General features: G+C 37.7%; 1 protein-coding gene across 2 annotated transcripts in view; it reads right to left on the minus strand.

Moving 5' to 3' along the window:
• LIN7A (lin-7 homolog A, crumbs cell polarity complex component) overlaps positions 1–26,136 on the minus strand; it is a 125,978-nt gene that overhangs the window by 83,224 nt on the left and 16,618 nt on the right. For both annotated transcript variants that reach the window (XM_023257278.2, XM_003989077.6), the window contains exon 2: positions 337–455. In XM_023257278.2, the coding sequence (XP_023113046.1) occupies positions 337–455 (119 nt within the window). The remainder of the gene's footprint in view (positions 1–336; positions 456–26,136) is intronic.

The following is a 26,136-nucleotide window of genomic DNA, read 5'->3' on the forward strand; positions in this document are numbered from 1 at the left end:
CTAATTATGACTATTTTGAACTGAGTATCCATATGACTTCATGTGACCACTAAATAACTTAGACTGCAAGTAAGTAACAGCTACCTGCTGAGGCAGTGACCTCATTGGTACCATAAAGTCAACATTTGGTTTTATATGACTGTATAAATCCTGACTGGATCTAATTTATGAATTTAGCAGACTAAATTATATTTTATCATCTGTCCAAGCAGCTAAAAACAGAAAGCTAAGATGTAGTTCCAATCTTAACTATTTCAACTGTTTGTGTGGAAAAGACATCTTTTCTATTCAGGAGACATATAGCTAAATATCGTTATTAAAATTTTAGTGTCATACCTCTCGAATAGCAGTACAAAACTCACTCTGAAGCACTTTTTTGAGGGATTGTAGCTTGTGCACTGGTACTTCTCCAGATTCCTGTAGTTTTTCCAGTAATTCAATTGCTCTGGCGACATCTAAAAAAAAATCAAAATAGAGGGATCTAGAGTCAACTGTCTCTTATCAGCAAAGTACCATCATTCCAATGGGATGGTGTAATGAGTAAGTGGAATAAATTGCAAAATCAGAACTTATAATTCATAGCTTATTGATATCATCTTTTGATAAAAAGTCATTTTAATTTGTTCTACACAATTAGTCACTGAATACACCTTCTTTAATGGCATTTCATATATGTTCTCTGTCACGCAAATCAGTTTGAATATTATTTCGGGAAAGAAGAGGTAGCGTGTCTTTCATCGATACCTCAATAACCAAAGAAAGCCTGTCAATTTTACCTCTGAGATGTTGTTTTCAGTGTGACTTTTCCTTTCCCATACCACATTTATCACATCTGCAATTTTACATTTATTAATATAACAAATGTTTATCTATAAACTCTTACAATTCAAACTCTTACCCAAACTCTATCTTAGTTGGGTCACCTTGGCATCCCCATAGTATAATACAGTGAATAAATATTTGATGAATGAATGAAGGAAGGAATGAATAAATTTATGAATGAATGGGCTTTCTCCATATGGCTATTATTATTCCAAGCCCTTATCATCATCTCCCCTCTATCCAAATAGAGTCATTTCTTCTCCAGCCTCTTCATATGGTCCATAAGGTTATTTTCCTAAAATAATCTGATTGTGTACCCACCTACCAGCTTCTAAGAACAGTACCAAGCAAAAAAAATTCAATAATAAGTTAAAGGCTCATCTTTTGCTGGAGAATATCAAAGGTTAATGTATCAAGAAACATTGTCTTTTATACCCATAGCTTTAAAATTCCCAGGATGGTTTTGTAGTGCCTAGAGAAAATGATACGATGAAAGGACATTTTAAAAATAGCTTACGGTGACCTCTTCTATCTGTTGTAGTTAATAACTCAATGCAGTCACTTAGGCATTTATGTTTAAGATGGAAGGTTTTCAGTTTCTAAGTGATTAGCTCCAGAAAGCATCCCATATCCCTGCCAGATTATAAATTCATCCATCCATCCATCCATCCATCCACTAATTTCTCTTCCCATTAGACTTGGCACTAAGTTTAACTGGAAAAGTTAAGACATACTTCCTTTCTGAACTCACAATCAAATGAAAAAAAAATATAACAGCATTGCTACCTATAATAAAATCATTACCTCCTCAGAATTTGGGTGGGATTGGCATACATATATGTCTCTATCAAAGAAAATAACTAGTGAGTGACTTTAATGGAGACTCTCCCTTGAAGTATTGCCAACTGATTGTTAATTGTGGCCCAATGAAGCAAAAATCACGAAATCAACACAACACTGCCAGTCTGAAAAGTTTGTCTTTTTGTGCATAAATTGGAAGTCAATGTAGTCAATTAGACAATACCAACGGTATCCACAATCAATAAGTTACCAAGCTAAGAACGTATGCATTTTTAACTACACAAAAGACTACATGGATGTCTACAGGTATGTGGAACTCTCAACTGTTACAAACTGAGCTCATTAATTTTTTTCCTGAAACTAGTTCTTCTCTTTCCTTATTCCATAATTCCATGAATAGCATTCCTACCAAGCCTGTCCTCCAAGCTAAACATCATCTTTCACATTCACCCCCACATGCAGTTAGTCAGTAAGAGCTGTATATTCTATCTGAAATGTACGTTTTGAATGGAGCCCTTTCGCTTGATTACTTCAGAAAAGCCTTTATTATTTTCACCTGTATTACTGGAACGTCTCCCAACTGTTTTTTAAATTAGCCTTTTTTTGTTCATTCCATCCTCCACCTTGCTACCAGAGTGATTATCCTGAATGATAAACCTCACTATTATGCTCCGCCACATAAAACCTCTGACTTCCCACTGCCTACAGGGTGAAGTTCAGATCATTTAGGGTTACATACAGGGCCCTTAATAACCATCCTCTCCAGACTCATCTCTAGAAACCTCCTCCTGCCCATTCTATACTTTGGCCATCCAAAATATTTTTTATTCTAGGACATGCCACAGATTTCCATACCTATATGGCTTTGCACATATCATCCCTTATTCCTGGAATGCAGTTAATTCATTCATCCAATAAGGCCAGACACTGCAGTATGCATGGGACATAGTGGTGAAGGGGACAGCTGGTTGCTGTCACTTGCATGAAATTTATAGGTTTGGGGGGGGGGGGAGAGGGGGAGGAGTCACAGACATGCAATAAAATGGGCTTGTCCTATAAAAAAATTGCTTAAGGTTAGTGGATGAATGTATAACAAAGACATTTATCATAGCTCAGGAGGTCAGGAAGGATCTCTTCGTGGAAGTAACAGCTAAGCAGAATCCTAGGTAGGAGGTGCAGGTGGGGAAAATGGGAAGAGTGTTCTAGGCAAATAAATGCAGGTTGAAGTCTTGTAAGAGAGTGTGGGGCATTCAGAGAACTGAAAAGAATTAGGCAGGCTGAAATTGGAACCAGAGTAAGAGTAGCAAGAGATGAAGTAGAGAGATATCATATCATGGAAGGTGTTTTAAATCATGTATGGAAGACTTGGCTTAAGTAGCATCTCCTTAGACATGTCTATGTCTATGTTCTACATTTCTCTTTTCATTCAGCCACTGTAATAAATACTACTCAACGCTACACCTCTGTTGCATGTATACACGTCCCTTTACCCTTGCAAATCTATAAGCTTCTTGAGATTCCAGGAACAATATCTTATTTGTCATTGTATCCATTGTTCAATGCAGAGTACTAGACAAATATTAGGTGTTTGATACACACTTACAGAATGAGCAATAGATTAATTAATGAAACTAACTCAAAGGATTAGAGGTTTATGTCTAGGTGGACACATAACTTCTCATGAGACTAAACCTCCAGATCACTATGAACCTTGGTCAAGACTGGCATGGATCTGGTGTGGGGAAGGAGGCAAGCCTGCATCTGTAGGCTAAAGGGCACTGAGTAACCACACTGAGGGAAGTTCAGAAAAGCTGAAAATGACACCAAGCAGAATATTCAGGAGTTCTCAACTTTGACTGCACATTACATTCATCTGAGGTACATTTAAAAATTATTAGCACCTGGGACTCATCTCCCCCCCACCCCACAGATTATACCAGAATATTCAGAATATTGGTTCTCAGGGGCGCCTGGGTGGCTCAGTCAGTTAGGCATCCAACTTCGGCTCAGGTCACGATGTCATGGTTTGTGGGTTCAAGCCCCGCATCAGGCTCTGTGCTGACAGCTCAGAGCCTGGAGCCTGCTGCAGATTCTGTGCCCCCGTCTCTCTCTGCCCCACCCCTGCTTGTGCTCTGTCTCTCTCTGTCTTTCAAAAATGAATAAACATTAAAAAAAATTGTTTTAAGAATATTGGTTCTCAACCTTGGCTGTAGATTGGTATCACTTAGGGAGTTGTAAAAAAAAACATAGATGCTTACATCCCACCCAGGAGATTCTGATGTGATTGGCAGATAACGCCTGGGTATGAGGCTTTCAAAAAGCCTCCAGGTGATGCTGAAGTGCAGCCAAGGTTGAGAACCACTGGTCTATTTGGCATGGGTATCTTTATAGCCCCTATGTGATTCTAATGTGCAGTCAGGGTTGAAGAACTCAGGTACAGATTAATGGCTCTAAACCACGAATATGCTTAACAGTCGCCTGGGGGAAATTACTAAAATGTATGTTTATGACCCCTCTCCCACCCCCACTTTAGAGAGGTTAATTCAGAAGGTTGTGAAAGTAAGGCCTAGGAATTTGCCTTTTAAACAAACACTTCAAGTGATTCCAAAGTTGCCGGTTCACAGACCCCATTTGTTGAGAAAGTAAATAAAATGATTTTTCATTATTCTTTAATGCCCTGGATAACACTAAATGGGGTTTTTCCAAGGGTCTCAGAATGACTGATAAAAGCCCATGGATGAAAGTAATTAGTGTTAAGTACCACCCCATTCTAAACAGTGTTCCTTAGCAAAGGCTGTCACTAGAATCACTTGCAGAGTTTTTAAACCAGTCTGCTACCCCACACTAATTATATCAAAATCTCTAAACCTGAGATCCAGTCATCAGGATGTTTGTTTGTTTGTTTGTTTAAGCTCCAGATGATTCCTGTGACCATTCAAGGTTAAGATATATCATTCAAAAAAGGCGATCAAGGAAACCAGGCACATCCTATTAAAGGCTGGGCCAGAAATAAAAAATAAAAAATAAAAAATAAAGGCTGGGCCAGCCCTGTCACATTACATCATAGGCCTTTTCCAGTCCTGAGTAAACAGTAATTGTGAGATGAAAAAAAAAAAAAATCCATGGAGAAGTGTCACATCACTAATTGGGGTCACAGTACTGTCTTTGCTTCCCTTGTGTCACTGAAAAGTGTTCACAGTAGAACCAATGGTAGCCACTGGGGGTGCCTGAACAAAGGCAGACTAGACTCTTTCCTGGGTGCACAGGAAACGCAATGGACTTGGTGGTCTGCCTGCCATCTATGCCTATGTGATCAGAGGGAGAGAACTGGACAGCGGAGCCCACTGGAGCCTGACCCATCTTGTCGGTACCCACCCAAGAGAATCGAGCAGTATGAGGTTACGGGATATATAGCAGTTGGTAAAAGCCAAAAGAAGTCTAAGAACCTAACGTGGGAGAAATCAGATCCCTCCAGCCCAGACTTGGCTGGTGCTACAAAGAGGTGATGAGTGGATAAACTGGATACGAGACTGGAATTTTCAAAGTAATTCTGATCCCTTTTAGCTCTGTAAAAGTACCAGAAACCTACAAGGCCAGGACCTGGAAGGGAGCAAAAGAAGCCTTTGAGTCAGCAAAATGCTTGCTTTTAAAACTAATGCAATAAAGTGTGCGTAGTTTAGTTACGAGTCCACACAATGTTCCTATTCAGAACCTCCTTGCACTTATTTTATGAAACTGTTCTACCAAATTTGGTTACTAATATAGAAGTTTGGGCTAACTAGTTTAGCTCAGGCTAGGAGGAATATTAGGGAAGGATGGGGAGGCTGCCAGACAAACAATGAAAGCAAGAAGATCTCAAGAATATTTTCCAGAAACCCACTCCTCCTCTGGCCCACCATTTCTCAGGTTCATCCCCCTACTCATTACCTAAGCAAATGCTGGGTATTACCTTTGCCCCCTCACGCTTTCTCAAACTCTGGATTCCATTAAACCGCACTTCTTTTTTTTTATTACTAATGTAATTTTTATTGAAATATAATTAATATACAGTGTGATATTAGTTTGGGGCATAAAACATACTGATTCTTGAATTCTATATGCTATTCAGTGCTTATCACAATAAGTGCAGATAACATCTGTCACCAAACAATATTATTACAATCTTTTTTTTTTTCAGGTGTACAATTTAGTGATTCATCATTTACATACAAAACCCAGTGCTCATAAGTGCCCTCCTTAATCCCCATCACCCACTTAACCCATCCCCCTATCACTTCCCTTACAGTAACTATCACTTTGTTCTCTATAGTTAGGAGTCTGTTTCTTGGTTTGCCCCCTGCACCATGTTCATTTATTTTATTTCTTAAATTCCACATATGAGTGAAATCATATGGTATTTCTCTTTCCCTAACTGACTTATTTCACTTAGCCTCGTACTCCTTTGCTCCACCCAGATCATTGCAAATGGCAAGGTTTCATTCTTTTTAATGGCTGAGTAACACACACACACACACACACACACACACACACACATCTTCTTTATCCATTCATCAGTCAATGGACATTTGGGCTCTTTCCATAATGTGGCTATTATTGATAATGCTGCCATAAACATCAGGGTGTGTGTATCCCTTCGAATTAGTATTTTTGTATCCTTTGGGGAAATACCTAGTAGTGCAATTGCTGGGTGTAGGGTAGTTCTATTTTTAACTTTTTTTTTAAATATTTTTTTAACGTTTATTTATTTTTGAGACAGAGAGAGACAGAGCATGAACGGGGAGGAGGAGAGAGAGAGGGAGACACAGAACCGGAAGCAGGCTCCAGGCTCTGAGCCATCAGCCCAGAGCCCGATGCGGGGCTCGAACTCACAGACCGGGAGATCGTGACCTGAGCTGAAGTCGGCGCTTAACCGACTGCGCCACCCAGGCGTCCCTATTTTTAACTTTTTGAAGAACCTCCATACCGTTTTCCAGAGTGGCTGCACCAGTTTGCATTCCCAACAGTGTAAGAGGATTCCTGTTTCCCCACATCTGCCAACATTGTTGTTTCCTGTGTTGTTAATTTTAGCTATACAATAATCCTCACTTTTTAAAAATTTTTTAATGTTTATTTATTTTTGAGAAAAAGAGAGAGACAGAGCATGAGCGGGAGAGAGGCAGAGAGAGGGAGACACAGAATCCAAAGCAGGCTCCAGGTTCTGAGCTGTCAGCACAGAGCCTGACCTGGGGCTTGAACGCGAGAACAGCAAGATCATGACCCGAGCCAAAGTTGGATGCTTAAACGACTGAGGCACCCAGGCGCCCCAAGAGTCCTCGTTTCTAAAGGCAACCATAACAATAAACTTTTATTTAATGTCTATGAAGTAGGGGTCACTGTATACTAAGAGCTTTACATTTTCTCCTTACAACAACCTTTATGTGGTAGTAAATATCCACATTTTGCAATGAGAAAATTGAGGCTTCTACAGAGTTTTAAGTATCTCATTAACAAACAGGAGATCTGGGCCTGGAGTCCGAATCTAAGTGATTCTAAACCCTGTGCCTTTTATTTTTATTCCATTCACAGCTTTTCTTTTAGCAGCTTTTCCTTCAACATTCAGTACTTTTATAATAGCTCTGTGCTCTGCAGGCTTTCCTGGTCAGAGGCTGAGCTCTTAATCTTTCCTCCCTCAATAAAGATTAATCCCTAGTCCATTTACCAGTAGACCCCTTTCAGATAGTATTCGCTGATCATCAGAATCACCCGGAGAGCTTTTAAATGACAAGGAGTGGTTCCCAGTCTTGGCTACCCACTGTAGTTACCTGGGAGCGTTGGGGGAAAAAAAAAAAAAAAAGAAAAACACAACAACCCATACCTAGATCCTACCTACATATATTTCTGCTTTCATTGCTCTGGGGTATGGCCTAGACATCAGGATCTGCAGAGCTCCTCAGTGATTACAATGTATAGTTATAGTGAGAATCACTGATATGGAATCTTAAGATATACCCTGGGGATTTTATTTTTTTAATTTACATCCAAGTTAGCATATACTGCAGCAATGATTTCAAGAGTACATTCCTTAATGCCCCTTACCCATTTAGCCCATCCCCCTACACCCTGGGGATTTTAAATAAAAATGCTACTTATAATATTAGTATCAGTTATACATAATATTTAGTACCACACTTATTTAAACATTTTCCTCCTCTTTTTTAAAAAAAAGTTATTTAAGTTCAAGTTAGTTATCATACAGTGTAGTATTGGTTTCAGGAGTAGAACCCAGGGTTTCATCACTTACATACAACACACAGTGCTCATCCCAACAGGTGCCCTCCTTAATGTCCATCACCCATTTAGCCCATCCCGCACCCAGCGTTTTACTCTTCCTAACAGCACTATGAGATAGGTACTATTATCCTCGTTTTACAGAAAAGGAAACTGTGACCAATAGAGTTAAAATTACTTCCCCAAGGAAACAGTTAAGTTGTAGAATTAAGATTTGAATCTCAGTGACATGGCTCTAGAATCTGGGCTACACTGAGATGTGACTCAGAATCCATATTCTTAAAATCATTCCCAGCACTTCTCCAAGGTTGTTAACAGAGATTAAGCTAAGCTGATCAACAAATCCTTACTTGAGGGTGAAATGCAGTGGTTCTCAAATTTTAATCAACAAACAAATTTAACCCTGGACCATTTATTATTAAAAATTGACATAAAAAGGGGGCGCCTGGGTGGCTCAGTCAGTTGAGCGTCCGACTTTGCTTCAGGTCATGATCTCGCCCTTGTGGGTTCGAGCCCCGCATTGGGCTCTGTGCTGACAGCTTGGAGTCTGGAGCCTGCTTTGAATTCTGTGTCTCCTTCTCCCTCTGTTCCTCCCCTGCTCGCACTCTCTCTCTCTCTCTCTCTCTCTCTCTCTCTCTCTCTCTCTCAAAAATAAATAAACATAAATTTCTTTTAATTGACATAAAAAGAACATGGAGGATTGAGCCTTGAAATCTGCTCTTTTATTAGTCCTCTCAGATGACGCTGATGCAGGAAGCTGGTCACAGAGGCATCTCTTCAGTTTACTACTGACAGACAGTTTTCTATGTGATCCAGAGCAAGGTGAGGTAATGGTCATCATTTATTCAGTGCTTACTGACCCTACTTATATCATTTTGTAATATCCTCATAAATAAATAAAAGAATTACTATTGTTTCCTCTGTGTACTTAAAGATAAACAACGAAAAACTAAGGCTTGGAAAGATGAATTATCTGGGTCAAGACAATACAACGAATAAATGATAGGGCCAGGATCCAAAACCACATGTTTGACTGCAGTGTCCATGCTCTTATTTATTTCTCTATGCTGCCACAGAAAAGGGAGTATCAATAAAATAAAGGTATGGCCAAAAAAAATTTTTTTAGGGGCGCCCTGGGTGGCTCTGTGGCGTCTGACTTCGGCTCAGGTCATGATCTCGCGGTTTGTGAGTTTGAGTCCTACGTCGGGCTCTGTGCCAACAGCTTAGAGCCTGGAGCCTGCTTCAGATTTTGTGTGTGTCTGCCTCTCTGCCCCCTCCCCTACTTGCCCTCTCTTTCTTTCAAAAATAAATAAACATTAAAATTTGTTTAATTATTATTATTATTTTTTTTACATAGCATCATGGGTCATTATATGCTGGGGCAAATAACACTACCCAAAGTCTCAGGAGGTAACCCTTCAATATATTATGTTATAATCAATATGTTCATATTGATAACATATTTTGACCATTGAAAAGTGATCAATCATCAACTGCCTCATGGTAGCAAGATAACATATCTTGAAAAGATTTCCTTTAAGATAGGCTGGACATTACAACCCAAACCAAGAAAATACTGAGACTTAAATGGCATGTGCTTCTCGTGATCTGGAATAATCCAATTATCATTTTCTTTTTTCCTTTGCGGTGAATTTTTATCAACTTGACTGACATTCAGACTGAAGAATTTGACCTATGACTCATCTGAATCTGGAACCTGGGTGAAGATGGATCTGGGTCATTTAAAGCATATTGTCCACTAATTCCATAAACATGCACTGGGTTCTGTGGCAAACAATGCACATTATCTACTCCAAAACCATCTAAAACCCGCATGTCCCTTGCCTTCTACTATAAAAGCTGGAAAGCAAAAATACTTTTCTTTCCAGACTCTTGTCATCTGGCCAATTGTTTTAAGTGTAAAGGCACTGGGTATGGTTTCCAGGAAGTCTTTTTAAGTGGACAAACTGCTGACATATGCCTTCAGCAATTTGGTCTTTGCACCTTTCCTCTTTTCCCACTTTGCGATCATACAGAAAACCCTCCCATGCTAAGGAAGGTGGAGCAGGAAGAAGAAAGGGGCCTAGCCCTTGATGCCATCACTGAGCTGTTGTACTAGCCTTGAACTGTGTAACCCCATGATTCTTGATTCTTGCCTCTGAGACAAACACATGCTTTCCCACCTAGTTTTCTGTGACTTGCAATCAGATACAAACGAACTGATACAAGAACATGTAACATTTTTTTTTTAGTTTGTTTACTTATTTTGAGAGAAAGGACACAAGCAGGGGAGGGGCAGAGAGAGAGAGGGAGAGAGAGAATCGCAAGCAGGCTCCACAGAGTCAGTACAGAGCCCGATACGAGGCTCGAACTCATGAACGGTGTGAGCTGAAACCAAGAGTCAGATGCTTAACTGACTGAGCCACCCCGGCGCCCCACGGAGCACACTTTGAAGACACTATTCCAGGTTGCAGAGCTAAGGTTGATAACATTGAGTCACATGTGGTGGTCCCTTGATGAGGATAGTCTTGGAAAGCCTCTCTGGAAAGGTGACATTTAGAGTGAAACCTGAATGTTAAGAGACAACCTTATGAAAATCCAAATGAGGAACATCCAGACAAAGAGGATAGAAAGGGCAAAGACTTTAAACTGAGGGGAGCAAGTCTCCATGTTGGAAAAATAGGCAAAACCAGTGTCACTGGAACATGGTGAGTGAGGCACAGAGCAAAACAGCAAGAGTGGTGTCCTGGTAAATAATCAGTAACCAGCTCTCCAAAATAAATTGACAAAACAGAACAAAACAGAAGCCCTGACTGGTACCATTTGCTGATTTCTGTTGTGTAAATATTCCTACCATAGGCAGTTTCAAACCACCAATAAATTCTTCACTACTTCATAATCAGCTCCCACTACACAGATAAATGGTCAGTTTAAAAATCTAAAGCTGTACAACAGAGCATATGTGCCAAGAAAATGAAAGAAATGGTCAATAATGCTTTGCACTTCCATGGCTGTGTTGTGAAAGAAAACACTCTCACACTACCGGTTACTAATAAGACATGATCATCAGTGTGTCCTTCTCATCTACCAATCATTTCTGCTTTCATCCACCAAAAACTCGCCATGTTTCTTAAATGCAGACTAACTGGTAAACCCGAAAGATAATCAGCCCAATTTAAATGTGCTCAGATTAAAAACTTCACCCCCTATGGTGTTAAAGATATTCTACTCTGTGTTATTTATCAAAAACTGAATGACTTCTCTTCATGGGATTTGGGCTGGCATTGGAGTATATAACAAAAAACGTTTGACAATACTAGAATTGTTAAATCATGAATTTATATAATGACAAAATCCTGGCCCAGACTCTGCTTAAAGTGTTTGCCAAACCTACCACAACCAAAGGAATACTTTAGGCTCCAAAACGAAAAGCTGTAGTTGCTAAGAGAGTCTCTGAAATGGAAGGTACCTATTTCATTTGAAAGTGATTACTTACCCAATAAACAAATCTTTAGGTATACAAAGCTTAAGATACAGTTTTCTTTGTTAAACAATCCATTATGTGGTCAGAATGAGTAATGCTTCCCAGTTTTTCTAGGAACTATATTCAGCATTTTGTCCTTTTTCTTTTCTTCTTCTTCCTTCTCCCTCACCACCTTTTTAAATTCATTCTAATTTTCCCAAGCAGCTAAAATTGAATCTTGATTTGCCTGCATTACCTGAGACGTCAGGAAATCAAAATTCACTTCCTTTTGTTTGAGCTTTCTTTTCTATTATATTAGATGTCTTCCCTTTTCTTCTATAGTTTCACCTCACTTTTCTATTTAATCTCGCATCTGTGTCTGTACATCATGACAACCAACTATACCCTTGCTCCTTGAAATTAGCTCATTTCATTTTTTCTTGTTTCCAACCTTCATGGCATCCATGCAAATGAACACCTGATTTGATTGTTTTGGGAATCTGTCAGGAATTAGATCTGAACAAAATGTAATCTGTCTTTGCATGTTTGAAAGACGTTGAACAACCTACTGTCCTCTCCTATACTAAATACTAGGACATCCATGTCCTACTAATTTTTGTATATGCCATTGTATCCAATACAGCATCATGACAGTTGTAGGCACTTAAAAATTGTTTGTTGAGTGGAACTGATTGTATGGAATTAGGTTTTCTTGTGACATAAATATAAGTATTTGTATTCACTAGTTAACAGTGATACCTGTGTCAGGCCCTACTGACAAGATTTAGACTTCTTGCAAAATGTGAATTCTGAGAAAATGAGGATTTAAGGGACTGGACTCCATCTTTCTACAATGATCAAATTTAATCTTCCTTCCACAAGTGGGAGGAGTAAGAACCAGTGGGTATGACTCAAAAATATATCAAAGTTCATTTTAGCACTTGTGAAAAATTTTAAGGAAGTCTTATTTTAAGCTCTCTGGGGAGATATTTTAAAATACATTGTCCAAACTACAACATTTTGTGTGTAGACAAGTTGTTTCTGAAGTTTCTTAGAAAATGAATATAATGAACACTTATCCACTGGCCAGTTAAGTATACTGGATATATGACTGTAGGAATACAATAAAACTACCACATACAGATTAGCAATATGATACCTCAATAGTGCACACCCAGCTACCCAGCCTGTCCAGCCACACTATTATTTATTTATGCTTCATTTATGACCTCAACTGACCCTAGATGCAGCTGGATGAAAGAACAGAATATCTTTCACAGAGCTTTAAGTTTACCTTAAAATTGAAGTGTGTGTATTTTACCTTTTCTTCCACAACTCCCGATCTAATGATTTCTCAATAAAAGTTAAATACTTATTATTCAGCATCTTAAAATACTAGACACAAAATGATGTGGACCCTTCGGCTCTGTAATATTTCCCTAGCTTAGCACATCAGAAAGCAACCAAGATTTTATATTGGTAGTGATTCTACCCGTGCATATTGTAAAACTGGGAGGCTTTTTTCATAATTACCATTAGTAAATCCCAATTCCCTTTTTCATAGTGCTCAGGAAATTGGAAGAGAAAGACTTTATCAAGAAATTGCTGGAGAGACACCCAATCAAGCTGGGTAAGTTTTCAGAGAGCTTGTTATAAAGAAACCTTACAAATTTAACTTTCCATGTCCTCGAGTGTCTCCTCTACTAGAAAATGAATGAATGTTTTTATCCAAACTGACACACTTTGATATATTATTCTGCTATCAAGCTACTTAACAATATGTTTCCCCTTTTACCTTATCGCCGCTATATCATACTGTCATCCAATTTCTTAGTTACTTTGGGAATTGCATGGTGAGGTTAGCGTGATACTATCTACGTCTATATCTTTAAAAGATGTTCATAAGACAAGGTGAAGCTTGGAGTTTGCAGAAATGGTTATAGTGAATAGTTTATGCATTTTGTTAAGAACATGATTACTATTAAGATGATTTAAACTTCCAAGTAAAAAACAAAATAATGAGTTTCTCCTCATTATGTTAGATTCCCTGGGGCTGCTTTCTAGCTTTCTATTGATGTTTCTTTTATAAACTAAAGCTTGGGATAGAGAAGGAGGAAAAATACTTGTTTAGTAACTTACTGCATTTTCATATCAAACTAACAAGTAACTAATGAAGTGTTGCTTGGTTATAAGTATAGTTATATGGAATATTGGATAAAATTAAAGATTATCAAAAACAAACCTGAGTACATTTTCTCCTAATTATAAAACAAAATCACATCTTCTGAATTTATGAGGTGTATGAATCTCAATCCTGTGATTTAGACATTTTTTCTTTGTTTAAAAAATCTTTTAAGATTTTCTACATTTTTTCCTAAAATTAAAATGAAGATTTTCAAAGATGATGCAAAATAATTTAACTAAATAAATAACTTTAGGTTAAAATCAAAATAATATATTTTTTAATTTTTTTAATGTTTATTTATTTTTGAGAGGGAGAGACAGAGCATGAGCAGGGGAGGGGCAAAGAGAGAGGGAAACACAGAATCTGAAGCAGGCTCCAGGCTCTGAGCTGTCAGCACAGAGCCCAACTCAGGTCTTGGACCCACGAACCGTGAGATCATGACCTGAACCAAAGTCGGACACTTAACTGACTGAGCCACCCAAGTGCCCCTCAAAATAATTATTGTATGTAATTTTCTGACTCCTAAAATTCATTATTTTATCAAGACTTGTAATCATGGGTATACAGTGATTCCATTCTACAAAATGTTAGTTTTATGATAATCATTTACTCTGACATCAGATCATTTGTTATATTAGAATTAACCAAATGCTGGCTAATATTTTATTTATTGAGTTACAAGATACTATTTTCCATTAGTTTTAGTTAAAACATTTTAGAAGTCCCTATTCTTTGAAGGGTAGATTTCTGTAAATTCATTTGGAACTGGGGCCTTTCTTAAGGATAGGTTTTAGCTTTTCTTTTCAATTTCTTCTGTTATTAAGCTATTTCAGTTTTCTATCACCTGTCAGTTTTAATACTTTCTATGGTCTTAGAATGTGTATTTCATCTGGATTTTCTCTTTTTATAAGTTGTACCAGTGCTCTCTTTATTGACAAACATGAAAACATTTCACTTATGTTATTGGTCTTTTCAACAATCCAGTATTTGTTTTTATGAAATATATTTTGTGTCATTATGACTTACTAGTACCGTATGCTTTTATTCTTATTACTTTCTTCCTTGTAGTTTGCTTAGGTTACGGGTGTGTTAATGACCCTGCATGTTTCCTCAGAATCCCAATTATAGCTGTATCTTGTTTCTTTTGGCAGAGTGGATCATTTCATTCTTGTCTACCATTCAATTTTGATTTCAAATGTTACTTAGATCAAAAAAAAAAAAATGTTTCCAAGGGAATGGTTTTAAGAAGACTACACTTTTATTCTTTATTTTGTGATTTTCTTACATATTCATCAGAGAATATTACCTGTGTGATTTCTCATTTTTTATTTTAATAATATTTTTGGAGTCCTACATGGTAAATATTCCACAGATGTCTGAAAACAATAGATAAATATATATACAAACCTATATGTGTACTCAAGCTTGTTAAGTAATTTACTGAAATCTCAAATAGTCTTATTTTTTTGTCTGTTTGAGCTATTAATCTCTGAGAAAGTTGTGTGAATTGCTAATTTTTCTCACTATCAGTTTTTGCCTCATTCACATATATTTCAAAACTCTGATGCCAGATACATGAAAGTTTAGGAGGCTAATAAATTCTTTGTAATTTTTCTCTAAATTAAGTATTATCCTTTCTCACATTTAATTTTGGCTTAAATTCAATTTTGACTGGTATTTTAATATTGTTTTGCCATATTTTTGTGCTAATTATTCCTAGTATTTCTCTTTTTAGTGTATTTTTCATTTTGTTATTGTATTCTTCAACTCTGATAGGTTCCTTACATCTTTCATCTCTTATTTTCAAAGTTTTTCTTTATGATTGTCTCTTTTTCATATCAGCCTATTATTTTCTTGATTTTCTCTGATATTTAAAGAATGCAATCTGTTTGCTCTATGAATTCTATTTCCTCTGAGATAATTTTATATATAAAGATATACATATACCTTCTTCATAAAGAAGGTAATTCTCAAAGAGTCAGTGATTTTTTTGCTCTGCTTAATATGTATACTTAAAGACTTAGATTAAACTATATGCTTCCATAATCAAATATGCATTTCTATCTGTCAGTGGATACAGTTTCTAATAATAACAGCTTATTTCCAGGAGTAGGTATGCAAGTGACTCAAGAATGGCCACTTCAGCAAGGGGTAATAAAGAGATGGTCTGTCACTGTGTATGGTGGCTCAGTCCACTCCTGGCCTTTGGAAAGCATCTGGGGATATTGCTATGCCTCTTTTCTCATCTCAGCTCCTACTCCAAAATTCAAATGTCCTACTTTAGAGAGGTTTTAACCTAGGAACAACTGCTACTGTCTTGAAGTCTAAAGAAGGAAGAAAAGAGAGGGGATACACTCGATCAACTGAGTTCTTTAATCAATTACCAAATGTTTGTACTAGGAATCCCTTCTGCCCTTTGTATTTGAGTTTATGGTTTTTCTGTAGCCTTCACTGGGAGGATCTGCCCATACCCATGCACTACTTTCTCGGGTTGATGCTTTGAGTTTTAGTCTTCTCTGTTCTGGCAGAATATCACAGTGATTTGAAACAGACAAAACCCAGAGGCAGGGAAGCTGAGGGATTTGAGCATAGGGGATTAGATGGGGGTATTAACCTTACCTGAGTTTCCTTTTCATTAAAACAAAGATCATAATAGAACCTATCCAGGTGTGTGTGTGTGTGTGTGTGTGTGTGTGTGTGTGTTGAGGATTAAATAACATAATAAATAACATAATAAATGAAAATGGTCAGCACAGTGCCTGGTAAATGCCTAATAAATGTTACTACTGATTATTATTATTTTCACTCATCGATCTGATCCTATGTGCTTGTTACTTCCAGGAATTCTTCAAAATTTTGTCTTTTAATAATACCCTTTATCCCCCATCACCTTTTATTTTTTATTTTATTTTTTTAATGTTTATTTAATTTCGACAGAGACAGAGACAGAGCGAGAGCAGAGGAGGAGCAGAAGAGAGAGGGAGACACAGAAGCCGAAACAGGCTCCAGGCTCTGAGCTGTCAGCACAGAGCCCGACGTGGGGATCGAACCCACGGACCATGAGATCATGACCTGAGCCGAAGTCGGACGCCTAACTGAGCCACCCAGGTGCCCCTCCTCCATCACCTTTTAAAATTTATTGTTTGTTTCACATCTTTTTGACATTTATGATGCTTGAGATGGGAGGAAATAAAGGAAACAAAAACCTACAACCTTGGTACAAATCTTCCTTTTATCATGATCCACTTGCTCTAGAAATACATTACGGTATTATGAAAAACACAAAGGCTTAAAAAGCCAAGAGCCCTGGTTTCTAGTACTGAGATTGTTACTCTAACTTAGTTTTTGGAAATATGCTTAATTTCTGTCAACTTCAGCATTTTTATCTATAAAATGAGTGTCTTGGACTAGCTGATCCTCTTTTGGCCTTAAAACAAGAAGTGTTCTGCCTGAAAGACTGGTTCATTTAACAAGAGTGCTATTAAGTAACAAGTGGGACACAAAACATGAGTGGTGGGAGAGGGCAGTTTGAGTTCCCAAAACAACAGGCCAACACAGAATTTATGCTAAGATGGCTTCAGAGAGCTGAGTTCAAAAGGAAGAATCTCGAAGAAAAGGCAGTTATAGAATACCCTGCTACCAGGTAAACAAACAGTAAATATAAGACAGTAAAAGAAAATGAGTTATTTAAAAGTGCTCTCGATAGACAGTGAGCCTAATTTAAATTTTCCTATGTGCCTGAAAGTAATAAATCTGAATAGAAGCAATCAACTATTCAAATGGAAGGTACCCTAGTGGTAATCAAATTAGACTCCATAAATTTAAAGATGAGGAAACCAAAACCTTACTTGTCCATGATCTAAAGGTTGAGTACTTCTAAGTAGTGTGAAATAGTGATAAAGCCAGAACCAAAACTAAGATACTCTGAATCCCAGGGCAGATCTTTTTCCACTATCCTTTTCAATACTTAATTGAAATTGTTCAGACTTGCTTTTGTCCTGGAGTTCTAATTAAAAATAGCTTGCTGTATACAGAAATGTGTACCAATTATAAGAATGAGTCCAGCGTCTCCTGGGAGGCTCAGTCGGTTAAGCGTCTGACTTCGGCTCAGGTCATGATCTCGTGGTCCGTGAGTTCCAGCCCCGCACCCGGCTCTGTGCTGACAGCTCTGAGCCTGGAGCCTGCTTCAGATTCTGTGTCTCCCTCTCTCTGACTCTCCCCCCGCTCATGCCTCTGCCTCTCTCTACTTCTCTCAAAAAGCAAATAAACATTAAAAAAATTTTTAAAAATGAATCCAACATTTCCTAAAATCAATACTCACGTGTCTACTCTATCACTACTCATTTTTTTGGGGGGGGGGGTGGAATTCAGATAGATCAGTAATGAGAGTTAAAGTAAGAATTTGCCTCAGGGGAAAGGGTTATGAAAAATAATCAAAATAAATGCTATGGTTTTAAAATGCACAATTGTACGAGGAGTAGGTCTTACCAGAATTAGATATCTATCTGCATCTATTCATAACATAGATATGGCAAATGTAACTGAAGGAGGCTATTTTTGCTTGATTTTTATCAAAAAGTTGTCTCAATTTTAGGAGAGTAAACTAGTATCACAGGGTTGGAAGAGACTTAATGTTCCAAACTCTACATCTTACATTTGAGGAAACTGGGGTCAAAGGACACAATATGATTTGGCTGAGGTTTTGGACAGGGATAATTTTGGGAAGATGAGTGTTTATTATCAAATGAAAGGTAACTACTAGAGAAAGAGGATGGAAGGCATTGAGACTACATAAGAGATCTTGTATGAGAGAACCATTTCTATCCTGTCTGTAACTGAGCCAATAATCATGCACGGTACAGTTTACCTTTAAAAAAAAATCATACACAGGAATAAGGACTATTAAAAAAATCCTAATACGAGTATCTTTAGTGTAGTTTTAATTTGCTTTTCCCTAAATGCTAATGGTATTGAATATCTTTTCAGATGCTTACTTGGGTCCACTTATATATCTTCTTTGGTGGAGTGTCTATTCAGATCTTTTGTTTTAAATTGGGTCATTTCTTTTCTTTTATTGAATTTTAAGAGTTCTTTATATATTCTAGACAAAATCCTTTATCAGATATATTTTACAAATATTTTCTCTTATTCCTTGGCTTTTATTTTGCTTAATCTCTTTTGAAAACGAATTATTTTATTTTTCATTTTTTTGAAAACCAATCATTTTAGATTTGGCACTCTTTTCTATTATGGCTCGTGCGTTTTACAGTCAATCTAAGAAATCTTGGCTTAACCCAAAGTCTTAAAGATTTTCTTCTATACATTCTTTTAAAATAATATAGTTTTAGGTCTTACATTTATATTTATGGCCCATTTTGAGTTGATTTCTGAATATGGCACCACAGATATAGTTCATACAGGTATCCAATTTGCATAGTACCATTTACTGAAAGGCCTAGCCATTCCTCATTGAGTTTCTGAGCATAAATATTGAATATCAATTGACTATGTATTTGTGAGCCTTTTTTATTTTTTTAATTTTTTTAATGTTTATTTATTTTTGAGAGAGACAGCATGAGGGGGGGAGCAGCAGAGAGAGCAGGAGACACAAAATCCAAAGCAGGCCCCAGGCTCTGAGCTGTCAGCACAGAGTCCAATGCAGGGCTGAAACCCACAAACCAGGAGATCATGACCGGAGCCAAAGTCAGACCGACTGAGCCAGCCAGGCGCCCCAATGAGAGCCTATTTCTAAGCTCTATTCTATTCCATTGATCTATATGTCAATACTTAAACTAATACCGCCCTTTCTTGATTATTATATCTTTAGAATAAGTTTTGAAATAAAGGAGTACTATAAATCTTCCAACTTTATTTCTGCTTTTCAATTTTGCTATTCTATACCCTCTGCAGTTTCATGAAAATTTTATAATTAGCTTGTTAATTTTTCTTTTTTTTAAACAAGAGACTGCTGACATTTTCACTGGGATTGTCTTGAAGTTTTGTAACAGTTTAGGAAAAACTAACATCCCTACAATACTGAGTATTCCAATACCATAAATAAATGCCATTCCATTTATTTAAATCTTTAATTTCTTTCAGCAGTGTTTTATAGGTTTTAGTATTCAGTTCTTGCACATATTTTGTTACACTTGACTCTAAGTATTTCATGGTTTTGATGCTATTGTAAATATTACTGTTTCTTTTTTTAGTTTCTAATTGCTCATTGTTACTCTGTAGAAATACAATTGATAGTTTAATGTTAACTGTATATTTTCTCACCTTATAAAAATCAATTCGTTTTAGTAGCTTTTTTGGTAGATTGTGTAGGATTTCCTACATAGACAGTCATGTTGTCTGTGAATAAAGACCACCCACTCCGGCTATTTTGAACTTTTATTACAGGCTCATTCTTCTTTATCTGGCATGTTCTATCTTGCCACCAAGGACTTATTTTCATTTTTGTTTTAGACCCCCTTTCCTACAATCTTTACCAAGTGAAGGCTTATTCAGGCGTCAGATCTCAGATCAAATATACCTTCCTCAGGGAAGTTTTCTCTAAGAGAAGTCTCTATGTTATCCCTTTCCTTCAGTTATTCTTTCATTAATCCAGCCAACAAATATTAAGTGCCTACTATTAATGCCTACCACGTGCCTTCATTCTCTCATAGTACCATCTATCTTTGCTTCCTAGCATTTATCATTATTTGAACTTTACATTTATCCCCATAATTATTTGGCTACTTTCTCTCTCCTGTAGATCGTAAGCTTCATGAGAACAAGAACCATGATTGCTTTTTGTTTTGCTTTGACGTCCATGCCTAGCTTAATTAAGTTTGTAACATGACAGGTACTCATTAAGTATTTACAGAATAAATAAGTGAGCCAAAACAAAATACCTGTCCAGAGGGTAGAGGAAATATTTGGAGGTAGGGTTGAATTGCTTAATGCTATTCAACACACACTGTTGTTCAAAAGGCTGTTTACTGACTCTATAACAATAATTCAATCTGTATGTACATGAAAATGTATCAGAAACTTTTTTAAATGTAATTTTAAGGAAGTTCTATGAGATGAATTGGGACGTTGAGTTGTAGACAGCATGAGGAGTTAATGTTTAAATTCACAAGTAACATAATTGCATAAAAACAGATGCTACAAGCTCATATTAGATTAAATAGTAATTTAATATTTTGTCAGATGAAAAAATTTAATCCCACAGACCACTAGATGTCCTTAAAATTATACTTGTACCTTTTCTAATTCATGAGTCATTAGGATCTAATTAACTAAAATAAACAGGCAAATGCAATAAACCTGAAATGACTTACTCAACAAGGTCTCAAATTTATAGTAAATAACTTGGTTTTGTTCCATTTGAGAGAATATTAAATAAAATAAGCTTAACTTTATCTTTGGAACAAGATTCCAATCCTTAAATCTGACCATGGATTCTCTCTCCCTCCCTTTCTCTCTCTTTTTTTTTTTAGTGCAAGACAAATTACTCACACATGAACGAGTTTAATTTGAAAAGCATTTGTTTTTCAAGTGGTATTAAACCACTCCTGCCATAATTTACTGAGTAGTTTTATCTTATCTTTACTTGTACATACACTAAGCACCTTAACTCACGTGCAAATAAGTACTTCATCACATTTTACTAATGCTTTAGGCCCGTTACATTGATCAAAGTTATCTCTAACAGAAAGAGAAAAAAGTAATAGGTATCTCTTAGGAATCACTTTTCTTTTACATGCATCTCAATGTTAACACTTATTAATGCAAAAGAAATCACTGTGTTGGTTTATTAGGCACTGATAGAAGTAGCCTTATTATCTTTACCTGACATTTCAATAACAGAATGCCAGTTCAAATGCCATAGAAGTCTGAAAGCAGTGACTGAGAAAAGTACATTGTTTACCTGAAAATCATTGTTTATTTAAAGATATTATGTTCTTCTCAAGCATGGGGTAGATGATGTGTGCAGTAGAACGCGTGACTATCACATTCAAGAACATTTTAAATTCAATTAGGTATGAAATCTATATGGCTATCCTTATCATACATCATTGATCTACTTCTAAAATGCAGGCTATAGAAAAGATGTAATATATATTTTGAAATTGGACAGATCCTAAAAGTTACTCAAGCCAGTCTCCTGAAAAATGCAAAAAAGAAAACCTTTATGTGTGTCAAACCACTATACTTGCATTTTTATTATCATAACATATCATACAATTTGAATTATAAAATTCAAACAAGCATTCTCGGAATCCCCAAATATGAATATGTTACTTCATTCCAAGCAAAAATAAGAGTAAAAAACATAAGGGGTTTTTTTGGTGAAAAAAATCAGGATTTATTGTTTTTATTTTCAATTAAAATGTCAAATGCAAGAAATCACATGGCAGGGAGTGAGTTGAAGAAAACACAGGTGCCTAATTCACAAGCTACAGAAACAGTATAAAGGTGACCATCTGGGGAGAGCTGGCTGACTTAATTTTCCTATGAGCTTACCGTCTGCTCGATATTTTTCTTCCAAACTCCACATCCTGACCTTGAAAATGCATTTACATGTTTTGCTACATCCATTTCTTTCTGATCATAAATGCAGGGAGACCCAATTACATAAAGGGTATTCATACAACAAAGGACATAGTGCGTTATATTTCATTTAATTTCAGATTTCTGGATTTTTTAAAGGTTTTGTTTCAGGTGGTGGCGCTCTGTCAGCTTTTCTGCCAGTCAGTAAATTCCTACACTTTCCCTGATACACCTGTAATTGCTGACATGCACGGTTCTAAGGACAAATGCTTCTTTTTTTTTTTTTTTTTTAATTTTTTTTTTCAACGTTTATTTATTTTTCGGACAGAGAGAGACAGAGCATGGACGGGGGAGGGGCAGAGAGAGAGGGAGACACAGAATGGGAAACAGGCTCCAGGCTCTGAGCCATCAGCCCAGAGCCCGACGCGGGGCTCGAACTCACGGACCGCGAGATCGTGACCTGGCTGAAGTCGGACGCTTAACCGACTGCGCCACCCAGGCGCCCCGGACAAATGCTTCTTTGAGAACGATGGCTCTCCAGAAAGCCCAGAACGTAGACTTCTGAGCATGTCGAGGAGAGGAGACAGGAACCTAGTACTGTAATCCTGATGTGGCTACCACTGATGGATCGCCATCAATACTTACAGGAAAGATGACAAAGCTAAAAGAGTGAGGAATTCCTGACTTGTCACAAAACACTGAGTGCCCAAGTATGCTGAGTATGTTAGGATTTCTGAAGGAGGCATCACACTTTCCTGCCATGGTGAATTAATATGCTGAGCAGAAAAACATTTTTTACATTGGTTGTTTTTTTTTTTTTTTTATATTTCAGTCTGAACATTGAAAATGATGCAGTCATATACTAAAAAAAAAGTACTTATTTTAAAGTACTTGTTGCCATATCTCTTCTAAAACAAGTCTTTTTTGCTCTACCCTGCATTTTTCCTGAAAAAAAAATAGCAGCAGCTATTATTTCTTCAATATCCTTAATTTATGCTCTAATCATTCCCATTATTCTCCAGGTGTCTGTGCTTCTGAAATCTTTCCCGTCTTGAACCCTTTCCCAGGTCAAAGCCCTGGTTTATACTTCGTTGTTCCCCCAGCATCTCAAAGCTTGTTAAGTGCTAAGCTAAACTCATTCAGCTTTGGGGACCAAGATGTTTCTCTTCTGGCTTTTTCCTTTCCCTATTTTCACCACCTATTAATCAATAAGGCATGCTCATTATTGTCTCTTCCTTCCTTCCCATTCCTATAATTCCTCCTCAAGTTCAGGTTGGGTCATCCAGATCACAGTGATAATACAGCCCCAAATTGTCAAACTGTTCCAAAGAAAAATGGAGTTCTTGAACAAAGAGTTCTATGATGTGCATTCAACTTGGGAGACTCACAAAGCCAGTCAGAGACTACATTAAAGAAACATCTTTAAATCTGTTTAATCCAGTGTTTGGAAACCTGGTATTTCCTTATTTGTTTCACCATGGAACTTTTTCAAGGAGCATCCAATAAAATCTCTCAGAGTTGTGTTTGTAAAACACTGCTCTTCTCCATACATTTCAATCCTGCAGCCAATTTTCATATTAGTTAATAAATACACAGCTCAGATCATTTCACTTCCCTGCTTAAAACTTTCAAACACTCTTGACTATCCATCAAACAAAGCTAAGCACCCCTATCTATCTGCACCTACATATTTCATCTTATCTTTTGTGACTTCATTCATTTCTGTAGTTTCCTAGATGTCAGGCTTTCCTAGATGTCAGATCTATAGTACAACAATTGACCATTCTCATATAAAATAAATGCGTTTCATTAAATAAATGTGTACCATCACTTAGCAATAAATCAACCTTTCACATACAACTACTGTACTCCTTAAAGACTCTCCAAACCTAAATCAAAGTCTACTTTATTGAAGAAAAATAGATTTACTTTCTTTTCTCCATGGTTTGAAAAACTCTGCTACAGATAATTAAAGCTACCTGTCCTGAATATTTTAAGCAAATTAATCTGTCACATTGCATGGTTTTTCCGAAATAAAGGTGGTATGCAGTGTTCACACAATTAAGTCAGCTGGAGAATTGGGGAGTAAATGTGGAATAATCATATTATCTGTGATCACTTCATTTTTTTTTACCACTGTCAAAATACATATTCTGAAAAAGCAGCATCAATTGAAAATATTTCTAAACGATAACAAATTTGGGGTTGCAACTTTAGCGACATTGTACCTGTCTGCTTGTACTTCTACATCTCACTTAGGTCAGGTATTATGGTAAGCAAAAAGGAGTCAACCAGATGGACATAACTGTTAACCACAACGTACGGTTCTTACCATTCTTACAGACACAGGCATTGTAAGCACGTTGAGTATTATCTCTTCCTTCAACTACTCTATGATGTGTCTGCTACTTCTGAAAGCAAAAGTTCTCCAAAAAATAATTCACTCTGTCTTTAAAATATCTGCTTCCATTCCCTGTCGTAGTTGTTCCAATGAAGCCTTCACCTGTTTTTCACCAAAATGTCAGAACCACCAATGACGTCCACACGGGTAGACACAATGGTCAATTTCCAAATGGCATCTCCCCTCACCTAGTATCATTTCACACAAATAATCCTTGTCATCTTCCTAAACACCTTTTCTTGAACTCTGATCACCATCTTCTTTTGGTTTTCCTCCCCAGCTGGTGCTGGTGCCTCATCTTCTCCACCCTTAAATGTTGGAGTTGCCCAGAGCTGAGTCAACAACCTTCATCTTTTCATCCTCCAGATGGATTTAAATACTATCTATATGTTAATAATTCCCCTATTCACATCTCCATCCTGAACATTTCCCTTGAGTTCCAGAATTTTATATACAGCTGCCAACTCAAACTCTTCATTTGTGTGTCCAAATTTACACTCCTCCCGGAATAACCTCTTCTGCTCTGCTCTTCTGTTGTCTTTCCAATCTCAGTAAATTGAAGCCTCACTCTTTCCAGATACTCAGGCCAGAGGCCTGATTCATCCTCGCCTACTTGGTTTCTCTCACACTCTCCATTCAATCTCTCATCAAATCCTGCTGGCTCAACGTTCCAATGTATTCAGAATTTGACCACCTCTCACAGTTTTTACTACCCAGATCCCAAACACCATCATCTCTGTTCTAGATCCTTTTCATTACTTTCTAACTAATCTCCCTGTCTACTCTTTACCCTCTATGGTTAACATAGCAGAGACCTTGCTCGAACTAAAATCCCTCCCGTGGCTTTGATATCTTAGGGATAAAAACCAAAGCCCTAAAATAGCAAGCCTCAGCCTCAGCCAGTCCGTGGGCGCAGTGGCCTCCCTCCAGTGCTTGGCTCATCTCCAGGAAAACTTACATGCCCTCTTCCAGGAGGTGGGTAACGTGGCCCTCAGCAGCCACAGTCGTAGGGACTGGGCTGTGTGGGTCCCTCCCTACAGAGACCATCCGAGCAATACGTAAAGGAGCTGGGTGATGCTGACCTTCTGCTGCTTTGGCTGAGCTGGACCCAGTCCCAGGCTGTGACCACCGAACTGTACCTCAAACGGATCCCAGAACTGGGGACCGGGATCCCTTAAGTGGAGCGAACCCCCTCTGAGGATTCAGGAAAGGAGTTTAGGCCCACCAGCCTTGCAGAGGGCTGGTCCTGGAGTCCCCTAGAATCGCTGGCGGCCTCCGATCTCCCAGCCGGGGGCCGCACATTCTCAAGCGGCCAGTGCAGCCTGGCGCCATCTCGCGGCTGGTCCTGGGGCTACATCTTCAACGCGGGGTGCTCCTTTGACCATGTGCAAGGCAGAAGCCACACCCATCCCCTTCCCCCTCGGCCAAGCCCATCCCAGTGGTTGATAAAACATCACTAAAACAAACAAACAAACAAGTCCCTCTCTGACTTCATCTTGTTCACCCTTCCCCTTGTTCACCCTGCTCCAACCACACTGGACTCATTGCTGTCCTACAATACTTTTAGAACATTAGTGCCTCAAGGCATTTACCCTTACGTTTCCCTGTAACTAGACCACTTTCCCCCAGTAGTCCTCAGGGCCAATGCCTCATTCT

This window comes from Felis catus, chromosome B4, assembly GCF_018350175.1.
Source record: "Felis catus isolate Fca126 chromosome B4, F.catus_Fca126_mat1.0, whole genome shotgun sequence".
NCBI classification, from domain to species: domain Eukaryota; kingdom Metazoa; phylum Chordata; class Mammalia; order Carnivora; family Felidae; genus Felis; species Felis catus.